The 20,798-nt window shown below is 62.7% G+C and overlaps 2 protein-coding genes across 9 annotated transcripts; both read right to left on the bottom strand.

Moving 5' to 3' along the window:
• Positions 1-40: 40 nt before the first annotated feature.
• LOC310880647 (mitochondrial fission factor homolog B-like) lies at positions 41-9,141 on the bottom strand (the record flags this gene model as incomplete). 6 transcript variants are annotated; one of them, XM_083796771.1, is made up of 7 exons in its annotated part: positions 41-1,445; positions 1,880-1,958; positions 4,177-4,338; positions 5,224-5,312; positions 6,075-6,241; positions 6,638-6,893; positions 8,710-9,141. In XM_083796771.1, the coding sequence occupies 7 exons, from the start codon at positions 9,139-9,141 to the stop codon at positions 1,314-1,316; spliced, it is 1,317 nt and encodes a 438-aa protein (XP_083652897.1). In that variant the 3' UTR covers positions 41-1,313. The 6 variants fall into 6 exon arrangements, with proteins under 6 accessions (XP_083652897.1, XP_083652900.1, XP_083652902.1 ...); XM_083796774.1 differs by having other exon boundaries at positions 6,638-6,991; positions 8,710-8,867; XM_083796776.1 differs by lacking the exon at positions 8,710-9,141 and adding an exon at positions 7,855-8,597.
• Positions 9,142-9,842: 701 nt separating this feature from the next.
• Positions 9,843-17,618, bottom strand: PRRG3 (proline rich and Gla domain 3). 3 transcript variants are annotated; one of them, XM_083796778.1, is made up of 4 exons: positions 17,517-17,610; positions 16,280-16,321; positions 12,363-12,523; positions 9,843-12,171 (listed from the first exon to the last, which is right to left on the bottom strand). In XM_083796778.1, exons 2-4 carry the CDS (start codon positions 16,284-16,286, stop codon positions 11,641-11,643), a joined length of 699 nt encoding a protein of 232 aa, XP_083652904.1. In that variant the 5' UTR covers positions 16,287-16,321; positions 17,517-17,610; the 3' UTR covers positions 9,843-11,640. The 3 variants fall into 3 exon arrangements, 1 of the variants encoding a protein (XP_083652904.1); XR_014571838.1 differs by lacking the exons at positions 9,843-12,171; positions 12,363-12,523 and adding exons at positions 14,324-14,853; positions 15,517-15,697 and having other exon boundaries at positions 17,517-17,618; XR_014571839.1 differs by lacking the exons at positions 9,843-12,171; positions 12,363-12,523; positions 16,280-16,321 and adding exons at positions 14,324-14,735; positions 15,517-15,697 and having other exon boundaries at positions 17,517-17,578.
• Between the last annotated feature and the right edge of the window lie 3,180 nt (positions 17,619-20,798).

Consider the following 20,798-nt stretch of genomic DNA (forward strand, 5'->3'; position numbering starts at 1 on the left):
TACAGGGATCAGGCTCCACAATGGCACAAGAGACACATCCAGCACACAGAGTTTATTAAAATACGCATTTTATGGGTTAGTGGCTCCAGATTTAAACCAAGACATACACCTTATGTAGAAGTCATCTTCTATCCCCTCTAGCCCACCAATAATTACCCTCGGGGAACACATACAGTTTGATCACCTCCAAATACTTCCAGTCTGACCACATCCCTGAGCTGCAAGCCACAGGAACCAGCTCAGCACCAGTAAATCCCAGCGCTCTCCTCAGCCCAGACATCAGCCACAGGTTCAGACCCGCAATTACTTGTGGGGCACTTATTTATTAGTGAACGTCCACCTGCCAGATTTATGGTCACAGATGCTTGACGCAGTTGCAGGCAGGAAACACCTAAGCACCCAGGTCTGTAAATAAGCTATCGGGACATGCGGGTGACCTGCAGATCCAGCTACGATCATTTATAGGTGGCACAGAGAGGCCCCATAGCCAAGACCTGCCCCGAGCCTGCAGGCACAGCTCCAGCAGACGTGCTGCATGAACCACCGAGAGTCCCAAATTCCCCCCGAAGCCAGGTGTTCCTGGACTGCAAGGAAAGCAAGAAGCAGCAGAGCTGTTGAACAGCGCTTGTTTTTAGCTAAAGAGCATCTGGGCCGAGACTTCCCCTCACCTGTCTTGTTGCACCCTTGCTGAAATTGCAGCTTGGCAGCAGACCTGGGAGCGATCCTGCCCTCTGGCACCAGCAACCTAACAAACCCCTACTTGCTGCCCGAACGGGCACTTTTCCACAGCCCGGCTGCGCTTGCGTTGTTGTTACGAGGTGTTATAACCCAGGGAGTCACCGTGGGGACGTTTCCCATTTCAATCTCTCTGGGAAAAGACCAAGCTTCTGGATAAGCCCAGAGCTCAGCAGTGCTGACAGTCACTTTGGACCTGAACATTTGCAAACCCGCTGCTGGGCGGCCTCCAGCGTGCTGAGAGCCCAGGAGATGGCACAGCAGGGGCTGCAGGGATGGGAGCACCCAGCTCCCCCACGTCCATCCCCCCTATCTACTCCTATACTCCTTGTCTCACCCCACCACCCCCCGACACCCATCTCCAGCTGCTGCGGCACAAGCTCCGGCCTCAGGGTTTCACTTCTCCCACTGCTGATGCTAAAGAGTGGCACCTTGTCATCAGGGCCCGAAGGACACGGGTCCTCCATGGCCTACAGTGCAAAAAGCAGGTCAAGTTCAGAAGAAACACACGGTTTTACTGTTTGCAAGTAGGTGAGCAAGGATCCTCCCCTGCTCCCGGTGGGCCGGGGCACAGAAAGTCATCTCCTCAGCCAGAGCCATGTGTTGACGAGGCAGGCGGAGATCAGCACGGAGTAGATGAGGGCCTCCTTCTGCTGCCAGGCGTTGCACTGCTCTTCCAGCACGCGCAGCCTCCCCGAGATCCTCGTCAGCTGCAAGGAAAGCAGCGGGGCCGTCAGCAGCCCTGCCGTACGGCACAGGAGGCTGGCGCAGGGATGGCGACGGAGGGAAGGAGAAATGGGGGGCTGCCACCTCCTTCAGGTCCTCCCATGTGGCAGAATTAGCAGCCCTACCTCAGCCTACGAGGGGATGCTTCAGGAAAAGGTCCTTCCCATCGGAAGAGTACCTGAACCACTCCCTGAAGGCAGGCTGGGGGGGGTCTGGCCATCTCCTGCAGCCCCTCAAGGGAAGGGCTTGGTGGGTCAACACACGCCAGCTCTCCCTGCTTCTCCATGGGAAGCATCACCCAGGGCCAGCTTGGCAACGCCAGCAAATCGAGCCTGAGCAACAGATCCCTGGAGCGCCCTCATCCACCCTCTTGTGGCTCTCCCAGAACACACCCGCAGCCCTCCGCCTCCTCTCTCACCTGCTTTCTCATTGCTGCCATCTCAGCCGTGCCGACCTCCTCCAGGGAGCTTTCCGGGGCTGGGCCAGCCTCCTGGGAGCTGGGGGAGAAAAACAGAGATGCAAACACTGCTCGAGAGGTGCAATTATCTTCCTGCACACGTGGCACTGCCCCGGGGAGCCGAGCCATGCAGGCAGCGCATGCGTGCCCAGGTCGTGCCAGCTGAATGCAGCTTCAGGAGAGAGGAAACGGCGCGTGCACAGCACCTCCTGATTTCTTCTTACCCCCATCATGCATTTTTACACCCCTCCACCATGCACCCCGGAGTGATCACAACAAAACTTACAGCACATGCTACAGCAGCCAAGAGTAAAAACACGTGCTTATGTTTCTTTAGAGGCCCAGCAGAGAGAAAACATGATATTTACCCAGCATCCATTTTCTACAGCCAGAGGAATTCACTGAGGATTGGATAAATCAGAGTTAGAGCAAGACAGACAAACACAGACCACATGGCCAATGCCAAACTGGAGGGCTGGTATCATTTACACCAGCGGGTGGGGATCCAGCCGGTGGGAAGCAGCCACCAGCTGGGGGTACCTATCTGAACACGTGTGTCAGCGAGCAGAAAAGGGTCCTGTGTTTGCTGAGACAAGGATTTGCCCTCTCCCATGACTCCCCCACAAGAAAGTGTCGCCTTCTGCCCTCATAGCAAATCTTACTGGAAATGTAAGTACGCATCCCAGCCGTGCCACACTTCCTTCCACCCCTGCGAACACGGGGGCCACCCCGGGACACGCAGCTGCACCGGCAGAGGCTACGGATGAGCTCCCCTGGAGACACAGCCTTGCTCCAGGGCCCACAGCACCGAGCCACAAAATGAAGTCGATGCACGGCGAAACGTCCGACTTGCCACGTTCAGTCTGCTGTTACTGCCGTCAGAGGCTAGTGTTACATGAGCTCGTCTGTAAACCAAGTGTCCCCCACAGGCGCTCGCTTATACATGATGGGTTACCAGGTGTCAAACACCACTCCTCTGGGGACCTCAGGAAGGGGGGAATTTATTCCCGTTTGCAACCTGATACTGATCTCACTGAAGAGAAGACAGAAAAGCATGCAGAGGTTAAAGGAATCTGCCTGAAAATACATTTATGAGATAATGCCTCCACGTAACATAGCCATGGTATAATATGAAAGTCACGACAGAAAGGAAATCCAATTTCCCCCAGCACAAAGCCATTAAAACTGGACACATTCTGCAGCTTTTAATTGAAAAATCCCAGTTGACACAGGTGACCACCCTTTACAGGAGAGACTAGAAATTACCTCCCGATGACTCGTACCCTTCAAGAGGTCACTGTCACGGAAATATTCCAGTCTCCAGCCAAGGCCAGAGTTGTGGGTTTTTTTACATAAAAAATTCAGCATAAGCAAGTCAGCTCCATCACTTTTTACTGCTGTTGTTGGGGGTACGAAAGAGACACTGTATGCATTTGAAATGATGCAAAGCACCAGGAAGAGGTGTTTCACGGTGCCTGGCTTCAAAAGGGAGATCGAGAGCTGGGGAGAGGCTCAGGGCTCACCCCGCTGTGTTACAGCAGCTCCACAAGTTACCTCCTGCCGTGGTACCATGGCTAGACCTCCTCCACGGCTGACAGGAGGAGGGAGAAGGTGCCATGCGGCCGCTAACCAGATCAGACAGCATGGCCAGACTTTGTCAAAAAAGCCACATTTGAAGACGTCCCTGCTTTTCAGTGTGTGCTGGCTATCCCCTGGCAATGCCCGCAGCTCCAGCTGCGGAGGGAAGGAACGATGTGCCAGAGTGGTGCGGATGATGGATGCTCCCTCTCCTCCCTGTCTGCCTGGAGGTTTTGCTCAAGGAGAACTGGTGCTGTGCGCCTGCAGGAGAGGGTGTTGTGGTGACGGGATCTGGGATTGGGCCGTTTGTCCTGGATTTTGATCCCCTTCCCACACTTCTCTCCGTCGAGCATGCAGAAAAAGCACCACCGAAGAGCAGCTGAGACCCAGCAGTGTCACGGGTGATGTTAGGTCGCTTGGGGCAACCAGAGGAACGCTATTAAGCCAAGCAGGAGGTGCCAGCCCAGCTGGGTTAGCAGGGTGCACCCAGCCCGACCGCACCGGGCACCCAAAGCTGAAAGAACAGGCAAGGAGAAGAGACCGGGGCAGCCGTGCGGGAGCATCCTGCCCGCGTGGCTCCCATGAGGGTTACAAAGCTCAGGCCTGGCTGCTGCCTCCGCAAGGCAAAGGCAGGTCCTTGCAGAGCGGCAGGGAGGTGGCTCGGGACGAGCCGAAGTCACCTGGATGGCGTCGGGTCTTGCAGGGAGCCCTGGACACGGTGGAAGAGCACCTGGCCCAGGAGGTACATGGTCTGGAAGATGTTCTGCATGGAGTAGATTCTGCCCGTCTCGGCGAGGAGGGGGAGCGGGGCGCTGCGAGGGGGCAGGGGGCACACGTCCGGCCTGGGGTGCACAAAAACCGCGCCGGTTACTGCCTGGCCTCATAGGGCAAAAGCAAAGGCTGCCGGGGCCCTTCGTCCCTATGGCTGCCCCAAGCATCTCAGGGCAATGCCAGCGGCACCCAGACCTCCACGTCAGCAGGTGGGAGAAGCCCCTCCAGCAGCCCAGGCGCCGAGGCAGTCTCTCGACTCCTCCAAAGCCAGCCACGGCTGCACGATAAGCAGACCTTCACCGTCACACCTCTCCTGCCTCCCCCGGACAGACCTTGACTTCTTGACGGCTCTGCTCTGGATTAAGCTAAAGAATTTTCTCCACTGAATCCAGAGCCCAAGACCATGAAGAAAGGACCAACTTAAACCCCTTCCTGCTACAAGGTATGCTCAAAGAGCTGAAAAACAAGTATGCTCTTAGCCCACCCTGGCTGTAAGGCACTGCAAGCTTCAACAGTCCACGTAGAAAGTCAGTTAAGCCCTGGCACCAGTGCTGGAGCAGGAGGCCATGTCGGGAGCCACTGGGAGGAAGATGGGAAGAGCTGGAGAGACTGGGACCAGCCAAAGCAGGGGCAGCACCATCCTGGTGGCCCAATGGCCAGGCAAGGACCAAGAGCGCTGCCCCGAGCTGCAAGTGGGGTCACGCTGTCCTGGGTGTCTCAGAGGGCAGCACGTCTCCCCGGGGACCAGCACAGCTGCCTTTCAATGCTGCCTGGCATGAACCTCTCCCTGCCAACACCAGAGGCCGCTTTCCTCTTAACCAGCTTTGTCCAAGAGCGGGACCAGCCCCGATCTGGATCCATCACACCTCGGGGCACCAACAGGGAACACCAAAGCATCACGGACCCCAGGAGACGCGGCCCCTGCCCACCCCAAACTGCTCTGGGTTCGTGCTCACCGCTCGTGACGCTGGCCCGGGCTGTGCAAGGCCAGCTGGGTGTAGTCACTCGGAATCCTCTCCCGCCGTGACCTGCCGCTGTTGTGGCCCTGTTGGCATCAAACACAGCTGCGTTAGGGCAGAGCCTGCACAGGGCGAGCCCAGCCCCATGCCCCGGGCAGTCTGCAGGGTGAGGACCCCACCAGCACGAGGGAAATGCTCAGTAGCACTGCACAAGCCCCAGCCCGGCTAGATGATGCTGGAGCAGATGGGAAGACGTGCCCTGAGCAGGACAGGATCAGCAAAGAAGGTGTATTCTGGAGAGAAAGACATGAACGTGACACATCCAGGAATGGCTCCTGAATTTTAGGGAGGTGAAAGCACTTGAGAAGGCAGAGCAGCAGCTCCAGCATTCAAAACAAGCCTTTCTCTACTCAAGTCAGAGGCATCTCTTTGAATTAGTTTCCCACTAGGTTAAAATCTGCTTTCAGCTCCAACACCACAATCCTTTCTGCTGCAGTGAGGAAACAGCTCCACCTTACACTTCATCCAGGAGAAACAGTGATTGAAAAGGGATTTCAAAAGTACCAGAAGGAGGCTGCAGGGGACTGCACCTACTTCAGCCCATCTCCTGCTCATAAAATGCAGTAGAAGATCTGGCTGAACTGATGACCCAGTGTGGGATTGTGTACTGATTATGGGGTAGAAACAGGTCCCACTACACCATTGCCGCTAGCACCCTCTGTGGGGAGGAGGTAGCACGCTGGAAAATGGCTCTGGCTTGGGCTGGTAAGAGACCTCCAGAGAAAAACAACCGCTGGGATGCCCCCCACCACCACGACAGGCAAGCCCGGCTGCTCTCGACACAGTACCAGTCGTCTGCGCTTCTGGGAGCTCGGTCTGCCAGCTACGTGCTGAAAAGGGACCTCCCCTGGGGCGGTGGGCTCAGCTGAGGAGTCTGCGGACGCGTGCCACACAACAGAGGGGACCTTCCTTTGCTGCTCCAGCAGGATGGGCCTCAGACCGGCATCCGATATTTCTACAGAGAGGAGAGAGGGAAGCGTTAAACAAACCTGAACATAGCCCATTGTCCTCAGGACAGGGGGGAGGAGAGATCCTCCCATGTCGAAGAGGCAACTCACTGTCCAGAGTTAACAGATGTACATCAAAAGCCACATCCCGCAGACACGAGTAGTGGGACAGCCTGGAGAGGTGAGAACCGAAAAGCCACACCGCTCCAGGAAAGCAAGTCTGGGGAAATGTTTTTCAAAGCAGGGCCATATATCTCTGCATCTCAAAGCAGGGAGTTTGCCAAAGACCAAGAGGGAACTGTAAGAGATGCGGAGGGAGGGCTTTATAAAACAATCCTGCCCCCTAAAATATTAAAGAGCCTCACCAAACTTCAGCCGCCCCAAAAGACAACCTGGGACATTACCTGCAAGAGAGATCCTCTCAGGGATGTGCATCCGAAAGGAAGGAGGAAGATCCTCGGCTGCGGGCTCCTCGTCCACAGGGCTGTAGCTGTCTGCCACCTTCAGCCTGTTGGGGACCTGCATCCTTTGATTGATGGCTTCGGTGAAGAGCAGGTCACAGCGGGCTCGGTCCAGTCCCCAAAACGGCCACATCTTTTTTGTTTTCCTCAGATTGCCGCCAGCGCCTGCCCACGGCCACGCAGGATGAACCAGAGGGGCCTGGGGTTTCACACAGGGAGAAAGAAAGCAGCAGGCTGAGGGAAAGCGGCAGCAAGCAGGTCTTCAGAACTGACCCCTGCACGGGGACAAGGCTCGTGCTGTAAGGCAGTTAAACACAGGCAGAAACAGCAATAAAGACAGCTGCTATGGGCTTTCCATCCAGGAGTAAAGTTTTTTGGAGACCTAGGAATACGTTTTTGTGTTCACGCACCTTAGAGGAAAAACGAGGTTTTCTAAAAACAAAACACACGCTTTGGTGATAAAATTCCAGGTTACCACAGGAAAAACTGAGGACTAAACTGACTCCACGCACGCTTTCACCACCGGATCCCCTAGGGCTATATCCCACTCCCACACATCTCCTCTAGTGCCCGGACAACCAGAAGCTGAATAGGATGTGCCTGGAGCAGAGCTGTCGGACACCAGCCGCCCTCCCCGAGGGAAAGGAAAAGCACAGCCCCAAGCCCCAGAAGGGCCCCCCCTTTGCTTCTAGGGTGAAATCTCCACCGCAGAAGGGGCTACGTGCCCCCTGCACGGCCCAGACAGCTGGGGGAAGGGAAGTTTCCCATCTTCAAAGCCTGGAGGGGGAGAACAGGAGGCGGCGAGGAGCCGGAGCGTGCAGGAGCCCTGCCTTCTTTGATCACATCAGGGTCTATTTTTAGCACCCAGGTCTCTGCATTTCCAGCCCACCAGGCCGCTCACAGCCGCCGGCGGCCACGGCCGCCCAGTGCTGCCTCCCCTCCTGCCCTCGTCCCAGCACCCTGCTGCCTCCTGGAGCCCCACGGACCCTCGTCCCAGCACCCTGCTGCCTCCTGGAGCCCCACGGACCCTCGTCCCAGCACCCTGCTGCCTCCTGGAGCCCCACGGACCACAGGAGACACGGCCCCGATCCCATGCCACGGCCCCAGCAGCCAGGCCCCGTAACTCCAGGCCCACGAGGGCGGCAGAACCGGCTCCGTGCCTGCGACAATCAGCACTTCCAGCGATCACCTCCCTCTGTTCTCTCCTCCTCCATCGTTAAAAAGCTTTTTTAATTAAAGAGACAGAAAGTTGTCTGCCGTCATCTGCGGCGGTTTGCGTCCCTGCAAGCCGGCTCTGCCCGGAGAGGCGCCCCGGGATGTGGTTTTGGGGGCACAGCAGCCCCCAGCCCGGTGGGAGCTGGCTGCCCCACACCGGGAGGGGGGCGTTAATCCCGGGGCTGTCCCTGGAGGCACCGATCCCACAGGAGAAACCTGCACGGGGCACCCGGCCCCCCCTTGGCCAGCTGCTGCAGCTCCAGGAGCACAGGGAGGGGAGGGAGAAGCAGGCTCTGAGCGTCAAGGCCACCAGGACCATGAGAAATAAATAAACAAATAAAAGCTGTCAAAATCCGTCAGAAGGAAGCGCTCAAACGGCCGGATCTCCTCCTTTAACTTTCTCCGGGGCTTTTTCCAGCCCCTGCCAAGCAGCCCCGAGCCCGCCCCCGCCTCCGCGCTCCCTGTGCAGCGGGGGGCGGCTTCGGGCGGAGCCGAGCACGGCCCCCCCCCGGGGGGGGGAACCCCGCAGCCTCCCGGCCCCCCCTGCCCAGCCCAGGCGTCCCTCCGGCAGGGCTGCCCCCGGGGGGGGTCAGCAGCCCCCTGCTGGAGGCCGGAGAGGCCTCGCCTCCCGCTCCCTGCCCCGCGGAGGGGCTGTGCAGGCCGCCCCCCCCCCCCCCCGCCTCCTCCCGCCCGTTCCGCTGCGTGCCGGGGGCAGCTCGGGGCGGAGCTGGGGGCGGGGGGGGGGGCACTTCTATTAGCATTATTATTTTATTTTTTAGCCGTTGAAGCGGTTTCCCAACCTGGAAGCAGCAGCTCTTCCTGCCCGGGCGGCCGGCGGGAGGCGGCGGCAGGCGGGACAAAGCCCTCCCCCCTTGGCAGCCTGCCGGGGCACGCTTAAAGCCGCCGCCTCCCCCCGCGACAGGCGACACGGCGACAGGCGACACGGCGACAGGCGACACGGCGACAGGCGACAGCCCCGCTGGGCCGCAGGCCTGCTCCCCGGGCACCGAGGGAGGCCCCGCTGCTGGCACCTTGGGGCCGCAGGGCAGGCAGACGGCGGCCCTGGGGGCTCCCCCGCGGGCCTTACCCAAAGCTCCGGTCCCGTGCACCGACCCCGGGGGGGCAAGCTCAAAGCTGGGGGGACCAAAGCGAACCCAGGAGCCACACCGGCTCCCCCCCCGTCCCCCTGCACGCGGCACAGGGGGGGGCTGCGGGCCAACAACCCCACACATCCTCCTGCAGGGCTCGGCCCAGCTGGCTGCGGGACCCCAGCCCGGCCCCAGAGCCCCCCGGTTCCCGTGGGGAAGCCGCGGAGGCTGCGGCCGCCCGGCACCGGGCTGTGCCCGAGCCCGAGCTAATCTCTTCTGCCTCGCAGTGGAGTCTGCAGCGACAAAACGACCCGTTTGGGACGAGCGGCGGTCTGAAACGCTTCTGAATGGCGACGGAGCGCAAGGCCTGACCGTCAAAATCCAGTTTCGAAAGGGCTTAAAATAAATCCCACACCGCCCTGGTCTTGCTATTTAAAGGGGATTATCTAAGAGGTTTAGGAGCGCGCAGAGGTACGTCGAGACGAGCCGGGTGCCCGAATCCCCTCCCAGCCTTTGGGAAATCCCTCCGCACCTCACCCCCCTCCCAGGCCCACAGGACGCCCTCCAGCTCTCCCCAGCGCTGCACCCCCTGCCCGGGGAAGCCCCTGCCCGGTTTGGGGTGCCGCTCCCAGCCCCATGGCTGCACACCCCGGTCTCCAACCCGTGCCCACCCTGCAGAGGACCCGGTTGGGGCTGTGCTGCAGGGTGCGTGCGGGGGCCTTGGTGCCACCACCCCACAGCCGCCTCCATCGCCCCGCAGAGCTCAGCCCCGAGACGCAAGCCCGGATGCACCCAGCGAGACACCCCTGTCCCGGTTTGGGGAAAAAGTCACCCTGTGCCACTCAGACAGTGAGGGTTTTTTAATAAATACCTTTTTGCACAGAAATATACCAAGTTTTACAGAATACAAACCGCAAGGATAGCGACCGCACATCGAAGACAGAAGATCCAAGAGTGCCCCTCCGTCTCCCTCTGGTCTTTTCCAGCTCTGACCCTGGCGTTTGTGCCAGGTCTTCCCATAGCCCCCCCACCCTAAGGCCGAAAGGCAGAGTGAAGGCTGGGGAAGGGACGAGGTGCCGGCAGCCGCAGCCCCCATGGGCCTGTATCCTGCCCCAGAAACGGCCGCATTGGGCTGCGGGACCTGCTGCAAGACGTCGCTGGGACCGAGCGGGACACGGGCGGCCCACAGACGTACAGCGGCCTTTTGGTGCTGGTGGAGACTGGTGCTGGGGTAAACCCCGCGGAGTGGCAGTGCTGGGAGCTTCTGGGCTAGTCTGGGGGGCTGGGGAGCAGAACCCCCTTCACAGCCCATCAGACGTTACTGGGAAATCAGAGACATTACTGGACAGCCCTGTTGTGCGGACCCCAAAAGTGGCCGCCTAGGAATAGGGGACACGCTGGTCCCACAGCAAAGCACGTGGCTGTGCCCTGCCCGGGCGCTGGGACCACCGAGGGGTCAGGCACGGCAGGGTTCAGCCCTGCTCCTGTCCCTCCCGCATCCCCGGCTGTGGCACGATCAGTCGGTTCTCAGCCCTGCAGCCGCCTCTCCCAGCACGCCCTCCACACCGTGGCCGCGGCCACCCCGTGCTCTGCCCACCGGAGGGGCTTGGAGGACAGTGGGGTCTCAATTCCCCCGCCTGCCCTGGAGGACAAGAGCCCCAAAGAGAGGGCCAGAGAGGACAGAGAGGTTCGGGGCAGGCAGAGGGGAGGTTTGGCACGTCCGCAGCCCCTTTGTGCCTGCATCCCTCCTCTGGGGCAGGCACCAGACAGGCCGCCTCCAGGACGAAGGAGCATCCCCACCGCTTAAAGCCCTGCGAGCACCTTTGGTGGTTCCAAAGTGACTTACACCACATGCAGGACCACCACGAGCCTTGCTCCCTTTCCAAAGGGATCTAGGAGATCACAAATCACCTCCCTGCTGGCTCCCTCCCCCTTCTCCCAACAGCAACCATCACTGCAGGCACTGCAGGATGTGATGGGCTCCCTGCTCCCACCAGGCAGCAAACACGCACGAGGGAGGCACTTTCTCCCCAGGCACAACTGGGGGCACAGGCAGAAATCAGCGCCGCCCCTCCTGCATCCCCGGCTCCTAACGAGAGCACCAAGCAGCGAAACAGGACCCGGTGAGGACCGCGGTCTCAGCGCATCACAAACCAGCCCTGCCGACTTGGGCATGGAAAGGACTGACCCCAACACCAGCCCCGCACGTGCCTCGGGTCCAGGAGCTGGTGTGCGCACAGGGTAAGGCTGAGCAGAGCCCCAGGGAGGCAGTGAGGCTGTTTTAATCGTGGGAAATGTTATGTCTGAGGGCAAGTGAGGAAATCAAATGCACCATGGGGAGACCCCCGCGTTGAGCCAGGAACAAGCTGCTGCTCTGCTCTGGCTGCTGCAGCACTTCTGTGAGCGGGGAGTGAGGGGAAGGAGACGGCTGGTAAACTCCGGAGCCATCCCCACATCCCATCCTCACCCTGCTTGGGGACAGCTGGTTTTGGTAAGGTGGGTAAGGCTACTGTGTGATGGCACCAAGTGATGGTACCAGCGAGATGGGGAGCCAACTGGCACCTGAAGGGGGTTCCGGGCACGGCAACAGGTGGGGGGTGAGCGGGCATGAGTGTGTGAAGAGGCAACAGGGACACAGACCCGCTATTTGGCCGCAGTGGGGGCAGCAGCCACGATCTCTTCATATTTCGGCGGTGGGTCGTTGTAGGAGATGCTGGTCTCTTCACCGCTGCTGCTCTCCGGGTGCCCCGTCACCTCCTCGTAGGAAGGCGGAGGGGTGGCACTGGACAGTCTGGAGAGGACGGAGACCGAATGCTCTGGCGGACAGAGGGTGCCGTCCTGCTGAGGGGTGCCTCCTGCTCTGCCGTCTCCAGCCCCCCGGTTGCTCGCTTCTCGCTGATTTTCCCCCTGGCTTTGCGACCGCTCCCGGTACACCATGACCCTGGGGAGGCTGCGTCCCGTTCGGCTGGCCAGGTAGCGGTTCTGGGCATAGGAAGGGCGGTGGCGGGTGGCCTTCTGCAGCTGGCACCTCCAGATGATGAAGAGGGCGATGACTATCAGCAGGGCCACTCCCAAGAGGGGCACCACCACGTACATAGCGTCTGAGCGCTCTGTGTTGTGCCCGGGGTCCTTGACAGAGTAGACAGAGTTGGTGTAGCCCTTCCAGAACTCCATCTGCAGCAGGAAGAGAGAAGGAACCATCGTGTGCTTGCGCACGGGACGAGCAGCCCCTGACCATCCGCAGGCCCACAAAAGAGGCAGAGGTTTTTTGGCTGCCTTGCAGCACCCTCACCGGGGCTGTGAGCCACTCCGCCACATGCAAGTGCCACACGCACCCACCGAGGAGCAGGGCGGGACAAACTCACCGTCTTCTCCTTGTTCTCGAACACTTCCTTGACCTCCTCATAGCTGCAGACCTCCTCGATGCACTCCCGCTCGATGGTGCCCTGCCGAATCTCTTCCAGGAAGCCGTTGGCTCGGGGAAAGCGCTTCAGGACCGAGTGGGCATTCCTGGCCCCCAGGAACACTGCAAGACACAAGGCGCGGATGCTGAACAGAGACAAGCCCACGCCTGGCCTCTGCCCAGCCAGGCTTCCCCACCTGCGGGGCTGCAGCCCAGGATTCAGGCGGATCAGGCACCCCAAACACCCCCCAGCCCCGAGCTGCAGCTCAGGGTGCCCGCTGAGACGGGGCACAGCCAGAGGGGAGCTGCTGGGGGCTGCCCAGAGACACGCGGCACCAGCAACGTCCTTCCACCAGGACAGAGCTGGGGAGGCACACGGGCACCCCGCAGCAGCAGAGCCCCCCGGCATTGCTACGACGTCCTTGCTGGAGCACGGCTGGGAAGGGAAACAGCCCCAGGGCCAGGGAAAGCAGAGCTGCCAGCAGAGGGACACTGAGCCCCCAGGCGGCAAGCTGCTTGGGCAGACTTGAGGAAGCCTTCTAGCATTCCCCAAGGACTGCAGGAGAAGCGTCCAGCTTCCCCAAATCCCCAAGAGCTTAGCATTGCCTCTCAGAAGAGGCAGGCCGGAGGCCAAGCGGATCTTCGGCAAAGCAATACCCCAGGCCCAGGAGCTGGCCACCACAGCCGGGCCTAAGCAATGACCTGGGGACACCGCCTGGCCACCCAAAGCTCAGGCTTTAGGACAAGCGGCTCCTCCTGCACTTCCAGGAGGGCTCTGGGAGGCGCAGGACCGGGCGCCCGGGGCAGACAGCCTGCTGGAAGCTGGCACGCACGCTGCCGTTGCTGTGGGGCCGTACAAGTACAAGGTTTGCCCCAGAGAAACCAGCGTGTCTTCTCCCAGGCCCAACAAGGGCAAGCAACCTCCACGCCCAGGGACAGCACGGGGATCATGAGCCCAACACTGAACAGGCCTGAGCGACCTCTCCTCACGCCTGGCATCACCTTCTCAGCCCTGCCGCATTTGGGCGCGGAGGCCTCGCGAACCTCCCTCTGCTCCCACAGCCTGGGAGACTCCAGCTTGCCCACGTCAGCCTGAGAGACGTCCCACAGAGCACGCGCTCAGAAAGCCGAGCAGGGCCAGCCTTTGGCTGCCCGCGAGAGGCAGCCCTTCCGAAAGCTCTGCCCCCGCATTCTGCAGGAGGGAGGCCTCCGTGGGGTGCAGGGAGCAAGCGCCTGCAGGACCCGCAGCAGCGCGGGGAAGGCAGGTGAGCTGCTGCCCAGAAAGCAGCGGCGCACGCAGACCCTCGCAGGATGCAACGGCCCCTCGGGCGCTTTTTGTAAGGCAGCGCTTCCCTAACACGTCCGGCCACGCGCAGCTGCGGGCTGGCAGCGACCTCGCTGCCTCCTTTGAGCCAAACGGATGGGTCCGGGCGGCTGGCGCGCTGCAGCCTGTTCGCCTCCTTCGCCCTCGGGCTCAGCCAGACAAACCGACCCGCACCGCAGCAGCTGCAGGGCGAGGAGGCAAGGAGACAGCTGGAGCCTCCCGTCAGAGCAGCTCGGCTGTAACGCAGAAATCCTCCCTCTGTAAGGAGCTCGCCAAACGATCAAACGTAACGCTCATTAGCAGCCTTTCACCAGAGAGACTGACAGGTTTCCTTCTGCTCCATCCTCCCTTCATCCTGCTTCTAAAGCAAGGCAGCAAGGTGGTTGTGAGAAAACTTGTAAATGTCAGGGCAGGGACAGAGTAAGCAAGCACTACAGTGCTGTGCCACGCCGTGCCTGGAGATACCGTGCTCTCTTTGTGCTGTGTAGGTGCGTTTTCTCCCCTGTGATTTATTAATGGCTTGCTTCAGGGAGAGCTTGCAGAGGGCTGAGCCACTGAGGTGTGAATGAAGAACAGCATGAATGATGTGAGTCAGAGACTTTCCCTTCAGAAGCGACTTTATTATGCCTTTTTTTTTTCCTTTCTAAATAACAAGGACAACCAAAAAAAGCATCTTCAAGAGGAACAGAAGGCATCTCGCAGGAGGGCAGGGATCAGCTTGCCTTGGCTTTCCCAGCCAAGGAGCGCTGTCCTGGCTGAAGAGCGAGCAGGTTGGCAGGCCGGCCTTCTCTTGAGCCTCTCCAGAAACAGATGAAATTTTACAAAGATAGTATCCGTTCTGCAAATGTCCCATCTTTCAGTGGAGAAGCCTGGCCTCACCTCCTTCGGCCTCTTTCCGGCTTCCTCAGCACACCCTGGAGCAACGAGCTTGGCTGCAGATCTCACCTGCAGGCTCTCCAGCCCCGCAGAAACCAGTCACTTGAGCCCGTCCCTGCTTCGCTGAACTGGCCACTACGACAGAAATAAAAACAGACACACGGACAGGCAGGTATCAGGAGCAATGCCCCAGCTGAAAGCATGCTGCAATGGAGGCATGCGCCTCTTCCCACAGCCAACCTCCCTCAGGGACCTAGAAATGACAGGAGAGCAGAAACTAAGTCATTGCTCCCTCCTCTCTTTCACGTGGAAAGCGCTAATAGTTCCCACAGGCCTGGCGAGCAGAGCAGGAAAATGGTAGAGAGAGCCCAGCAGTGGCTGTACTGACTCCTCGTGCCTCTCCAAGCCTCCCCACACCAGTGGGAGCACCGGTGCTCAGGAAAGATCGGAGCTTTAGGCAGGGGGAGCAGGAGCTCGCTGCCATCCCCGCGAGGTTTCCTAAGGAACTGCTGGCCCCTGGCGGCAGGCAGGCTGGGCCATGCCTCTGCCCACAGCTCGGCTGCCCTGCCCTGGGGACACCCCCAGCGCTGCTTCCCTGCAGAAGGACACAGGGCCGCAGCCCTGGCTCGGCGGGAACGTGCTGACCACCACGCAGCGCTCCTGCAAGTGACAGCACGAAAGGGACCGCTCGGCAGGGGGCACTGCCGCCGCTAGGGACACCTCCCGGGGACAGCAAGTGCTCCTACGCCGGCACCCAAGCCCTGGGAGGGAGAAAGTGCAGCAGGGCAGGGAGCCAGCTCCTCGTTAGGGCAAGGCTAAAACTGCCTTTTAAAAGCACCGTTTAGGGCAGAACCTGCCTGACGATCCCTGCTGCCTCCCCCACCTAGCACAGCGCAGACAACAAAAGCAGACGTACCTGTCATCCCGCAGTCCTCCTCCTCCTGCCCAGCTTGGACGCGGCCTCCACCTTCGCAGCCGGCTCCGGTGACACCCCGAGCGGACCCCGAGATCCCAGCCAGATCTCCGGCATCCCCCCGTTCACAACGGCCGTCCTCCTCGAGCTCCCACCGCAGCGCCGTGCGCAGCCTCTGCGCAGGCTGCCCGGAAGAGCGAGGAGGGCGGGTTGAGCACAGCCCTTCCCAGACCACGCGCCACTTTCCTCCCTGCACCCTCGCTAGCCTCGGCCCAGCTTTCTCCAGGCCAGTCCCTGCGGCCACCAGCCCCAGGTGGCCACAGCTGCCAGGCACGGGCTCCTTCGGACGCCAAGACGCAGCGTGCCCCAGCTGCACGAGCTCCTGCTGGGAGCGCAGAGCCACAGTGCCCCCAGCCACGAGGGCTTCAGGACAGCACGGCACAAGTCATGGGCCACCTCCCTGGGGCACCAAAAAGCCTCAGGGAGGGCTGCCGTGCACAACAAGCCTAATGGGGGTAAAGAAACGCTGCAGCACGCAGGTGCTCCTGGAGAGGTCAGCCCTCCAGCACCTCCTCTCAACTCCCACCTTGCGCAGAGAGAGGCACAAGGCAGGCTGGACCTCAGACCGCGTTCAGGGATAACAGTCACGGCATCCGAGCCCCCAGGAAAGCACAGGCACCCCTTCCTTGTGAGGTGACTGCAGAACACTCCCCTTCTCCCCTCCAGCACCACTGCCACCTCTCCACCTGGAGCGGGGAACACTTACTTGCCATGCTGCCTCACTCGGCTACGGGGAGCTCCCACCTACCTGCAGGGAAAAAAAAAAAACAACACAACAGGAGAGTCACTGACAGCTTAAATTTCAGCCCAGCAGCCCCTGAAGCCCAAGCCTTCCACCACCCAGGGCCAGATTCGTGCAGCGCGATATCTGTAGGACCCACGACAGCTGCCAGCCAAGCGCTACCTCCTCCGAGAGCCAGGGAACCCCTCCTCCCCAGCCCTGTTTGATGCGGCCTCTGGCCGAGGGCAAAGTAAAACAGGCCCAACCTGCAACCTTGTCAAGCTCCTGACTTTATTGGAGTGCACAGAACTACGGATGCTCGGAAAGTGATGAGGGTGCCCCGAGAAAAGGAGGCTCCAGAGCAGCCAGCACAGGACAACGAGCGAAAGGGAGAGCCTCCCGTTCACGGGACCAAGGCATGCCCGACGAGGACGCGCGGCTGGGAAGCGACGGGCGATGCTCTGCCGAGTGCAGACGGCACAGCTGGCACCAGAGCCTCCCCGTGCCTGGCACGCCTGCTGCCCGCAGCCGCCTGGGGCGGCCCCTGCGGTGTCTGTGCCGCGCCGGGACCCTGCCCACGGGCTGACCGAGCCCCCCGGGAAGGGAAGGGAAGGGAAGGGAAGGGAAGGGAAGGGAAGGGAAGGGAAGGGAAGGGAAGGGAAGGGAAGGGGAACCCCTGCAGCTTCGGGAGCCGAGGTGACCGGGCGCTGCCGGCAACAGGCTGCTGCTCTGCCCTTCCAGGGGCTGGCCGGGCGCAGGGTCAGCAGCCACCCCGCGCCGCAGCCGCGTCGCCGCCCCGCCAGGTCCCGCTGCTGCGGCTCCTTCCCGCAACCCGCAACGGGCGCGGCCGGGCCGCGCTCCCCGCTGCCGGACCGGCGGCCGCGGGGCTGGGGGGGGAAAGGACTCGCCCCTGCCGGGGCCCGGCCGGCCAGGCCGGGGGCAGCGCGGCCAAAGGGGCTCCCCGGCTCCCCGGGGCGTCCGCCCCCCGGCCGCAAAGGCCGCTCGGGCACCTCGGAGCCAAACCCGCGCCCCGTGAGAGGGGCGGACCGGAGCCGCGCGGCACCGCGGGGCGCTGCCACCCGCTCGCAGGAGGAGCCCCCCCGCTCGGTTTCGTGCTTTGGGTTCTGGCCGCGCTCGGCACCCCCCGGCCCGGAGCCCCCCGGCCGAGCCCAGCCCCTCACGGCCCTGTGAGGAGCCCCCAGCTCCCCCCCCCGCCCCGTACCTCATGGCGGCCCCGCGCCCCGCCGCCGCCGCCGGGCAGGAGGGATGCGGACGCGAGCCCCGCCCCCTCGCCGCCCCCCCGCCCAATCGCGTCCGCCCGCACCGCCCCCTCCTCCTCCTCCCGCCCCTGCCATAGGCGGGCGGGCGGAGGGGGCGGGACTTGCTGCCGCTGAGGACGCCGGGAGGTGTAGTCCCGCGGCGGGGCCGCGGTGCGGGCCGCAGGCGGCGCTGCGGGGCCGCGGCCGGGGCTGCGGTGCGGGCGGCCCGGCGGGGAGGTGTCCGCCCGCGGCGGGCAGGCGGGGCCCCGCACGCTTTATTTATCCGCAAGGCGGCTCCAGCCCCCCGCGGAGCCTGGCAGCGCCCGGTCGGGGCGCCGGGCTCCCGCCTGCCCCTGCAGCAGGGCAGCGTTTGTGCTGCTCCCGGCCTCTGTGGTGCTCCCGGCCCCCAGCCCGCTGCCGGCCCCCGGCCCCACGCCGCTCACGGCCTCTCCTCCATCCCCACGCCACGTACACCGCCCTCACACCGGCCTGGCCGAGCCGGCTGCTGGCAGCAAGGAGCCAGCCCCCACAGCAGGCACAGCACCCCCAGCTTTGCCCTCCCCTTCCTCAGCGTCCTCCTCATCATTGTCCTCTTCATCCTCCTCCTCCTCCTCCTCCTCCTCCTCGTCCTCCTCCTCGCTGCCCGAGTCGTCGTAAAGGCAGAGCGTGGCCTGCACGGGGAAGTTCCGCAGCAGCCTCTCCCCCACGCCGTACAGATAGTCGAAGGACTTGGACCTGGGCCACAGGAGCCTGCGGGGGGAGACGGGCGATGAAGGCCTCCTCCCGCCGCCCTCGGGCACGGCAGGGGCAGGGCGGCGGGGCCGTACCTGACCGGGTGGTGGAAAAGCGCCGGCGCCTTGCTGGGGTTGCCGTCCCTCGACGCTTCCGCCACGTCGCGAGGCTGGGCCTGAGGAGACGGAGCCGGGGTGGGAGCTGCCCCGGGGCTGCTGCTGCCCCCTCCTGCTGCCGTGGCGCTCCGGCAGGGCGGGTGGCAGCAGGGGCATTTCTCCCGTCTCTCGCCCACCAGTGCAGGATTACCCCTTACAGACCCCACAGCCCCTGTGCAGAGTCCCTGAGGGGCCGGGCTCCTCCCAGCCCTGCTTTTCCTCGCTCCTCTGCCGTCAGGATTTAGGTCCCTGCGCCCCCGCAAAAGGAAGCTGGCATCTAAACCCCAGACAAGGGCCTTTTGCCAGAGTAATCTCCCCCGCTGTGCCCAGGCGTCCCGCTAACCCCCTGAGGAATGCCCGCCGGGCCGGGAACAGGCGGCCCTTTGAGGCCCCCACAGAGCAGCTGTGTTCGCCGCGGCTGGCACTGCCCCGGCGAGGCGATGTGCTGGGGGACGTGGGCGCCGAGGGTGGCCCCTTCTCACCCCCCTCTCCCCACAGACACGGCCACCCCCACGCAGGCTCCAGCCAGTGCTGCCGTGGGGCAGAAGGGATGGCAGGGTGCGGGCACCCTCGGGGGACACAGGGGTGAAGGAGCGTGGGGCCAAAGGCTGTTTTTTCTGCCCAACGTGGACCCCCAACCCTGCCGGCGGGAAAAGGGGAGCCCCAGCAGGGAGCCCAAAACTCACAGCGTCCGTCCGTCCCCGCTGCCGCCCGGTCGCCTCCTCCTCCTCTCGGGGCAGCCACGGTCTCCAGAGAGGCAGGGGCCTGGGTGAGGACAGCGGGTTGGTCGCGGTGGCCGCGCTGGCTCTGCACCCCCGGTGCTGGGGTCCCCACCCGAGCCAGGAGCAGCGCAGCCTTCGCCCAAAGCCAGCCGGAGCCCACCCGCCCCGAGACCCCCCGCCCCGCGGCACCCGAGGTACCTTCCCCTCTGCTCCAGCCCCGGGGCCGGGCGAGCACCGGGAGGCACCGGGAGAGAGCGGGGAGGCAGGCGGCAGGCAGCAGCTTCCATGCGGGCAGCGGTGTGTCCCTTCCGAGGCTGCGGGCCCTCGGCGAGGACGCCTTTATAGCCCTGCCCCGGCCAGGGACTCGCAAATTCTTCAGGGCAGGGGAGCGCGGGGCTGGGGGCAGCAGTCCCCGGGGTGTGAAATTTGTCCCAGTTGTGTAAACAGAGGGTTGGGGGGGGACCGGGAGCGGGGTGCTGGGATCTCCGGTGGAAAAGCAAAACACAGAAGGGAAAAGTCAGACACCGTTTGTGAGAAAATCACCAGGGGCACCAGGGGGGCAACGGAGGAGGGCAGAGACAATTAACGAGGATGATTAAGTGCTCTTCGTGGCCATTTGCATAAGGGAGAGGGGATTTGGGAAGGGCTCGGGGGCGCTGGGGCACCAGGGTGGCATGCGATGGGCACGGTGGGGGCAGCGTGACGGGCTGCAGCGGTGCTGAGCACAGAGCAACCAGGAGCGGGGTGAAGGGATGCTCAGGAGGGGACAGGGGGAAGATGGATGGCGGGGGATGAAACGGTCCTGCCCGGGTTCGTACCCCCCTGGCACCACCACGTGTCCTGACCCCCTGTAATGCCCCTGCCCGGGCACTCGAGGCAAGGTGCTGCCGGCGGTCAGGTCACCTCGCGGTCCTGGGAGAGTTTCACTTTGGGACAAGGAAAGAAAATAGCAAATGGTCGCTGCTGTAGCTCTGCCAGTGTCCAAACACCGGCCGGACCTGGCCTGGCTCCGAGTGCAATTTGTCACCGGGGGCCCTCCCTGCCCCTCTCCATCTGCGGCAGCCGGGGAGCGGGAGGGGGCACGGCGCGAGCGCAGCCCTCATTACCGTCCCCATTTGCTCCTCATTTGGGCCAGGAGCCTTGTGATAACAAACCCCGCAGAGGACGAGCAGGGCCGGGGGGTTCAACCTGCCAGCAGCGGGCACGCAGCCCGGCCCGGCTCAGACTCGGGCACAAGATGAGAACGGCGCGGCTGCCCGTCGCTGCGGGTGCCGGGGCGCCGCGGGGCACCTCGCCCCCTGCCCGCTGCACTGCCCCACGCCCGCTCGGGCTCCAGCTGCTCTCCTCTTGCCACGCCAGCTCCCGGGGGCTGCTGAGCCCCGCAGGCAGCGACGGCCCCGATGTGCCCCCCGCCAGCCGGGCATCGCCGCCAAAGGTGAAGGTTCCCAGGAGCCCGCGGAGATGCAGGGCGAGGGAGGAATTTGGCTTTATTTCTGCAGCTGCTCCTCCTCCTCGCTCGGCTCCCTTCGCTCCCCCCCGCGCCACGAGCCCCCCGCAGCCTGGCACCCCAAGCCACTTAGGCAAACGCCCACCCTGATAATTAATAGAAAACGAGCAAAACAAGGCGGCCCAGCTC

Source organism: Anser anser, assembly GCF_964211835.1.
Source record: "Anser anser genome assembly, chromosome: 13".
In the NCBI taxonomy this organism is placed as follows: Eukaryota; Metazoa; Chordata; class Aves; order Anseriformes; family Anatidae; genus Anser; species Anser anser.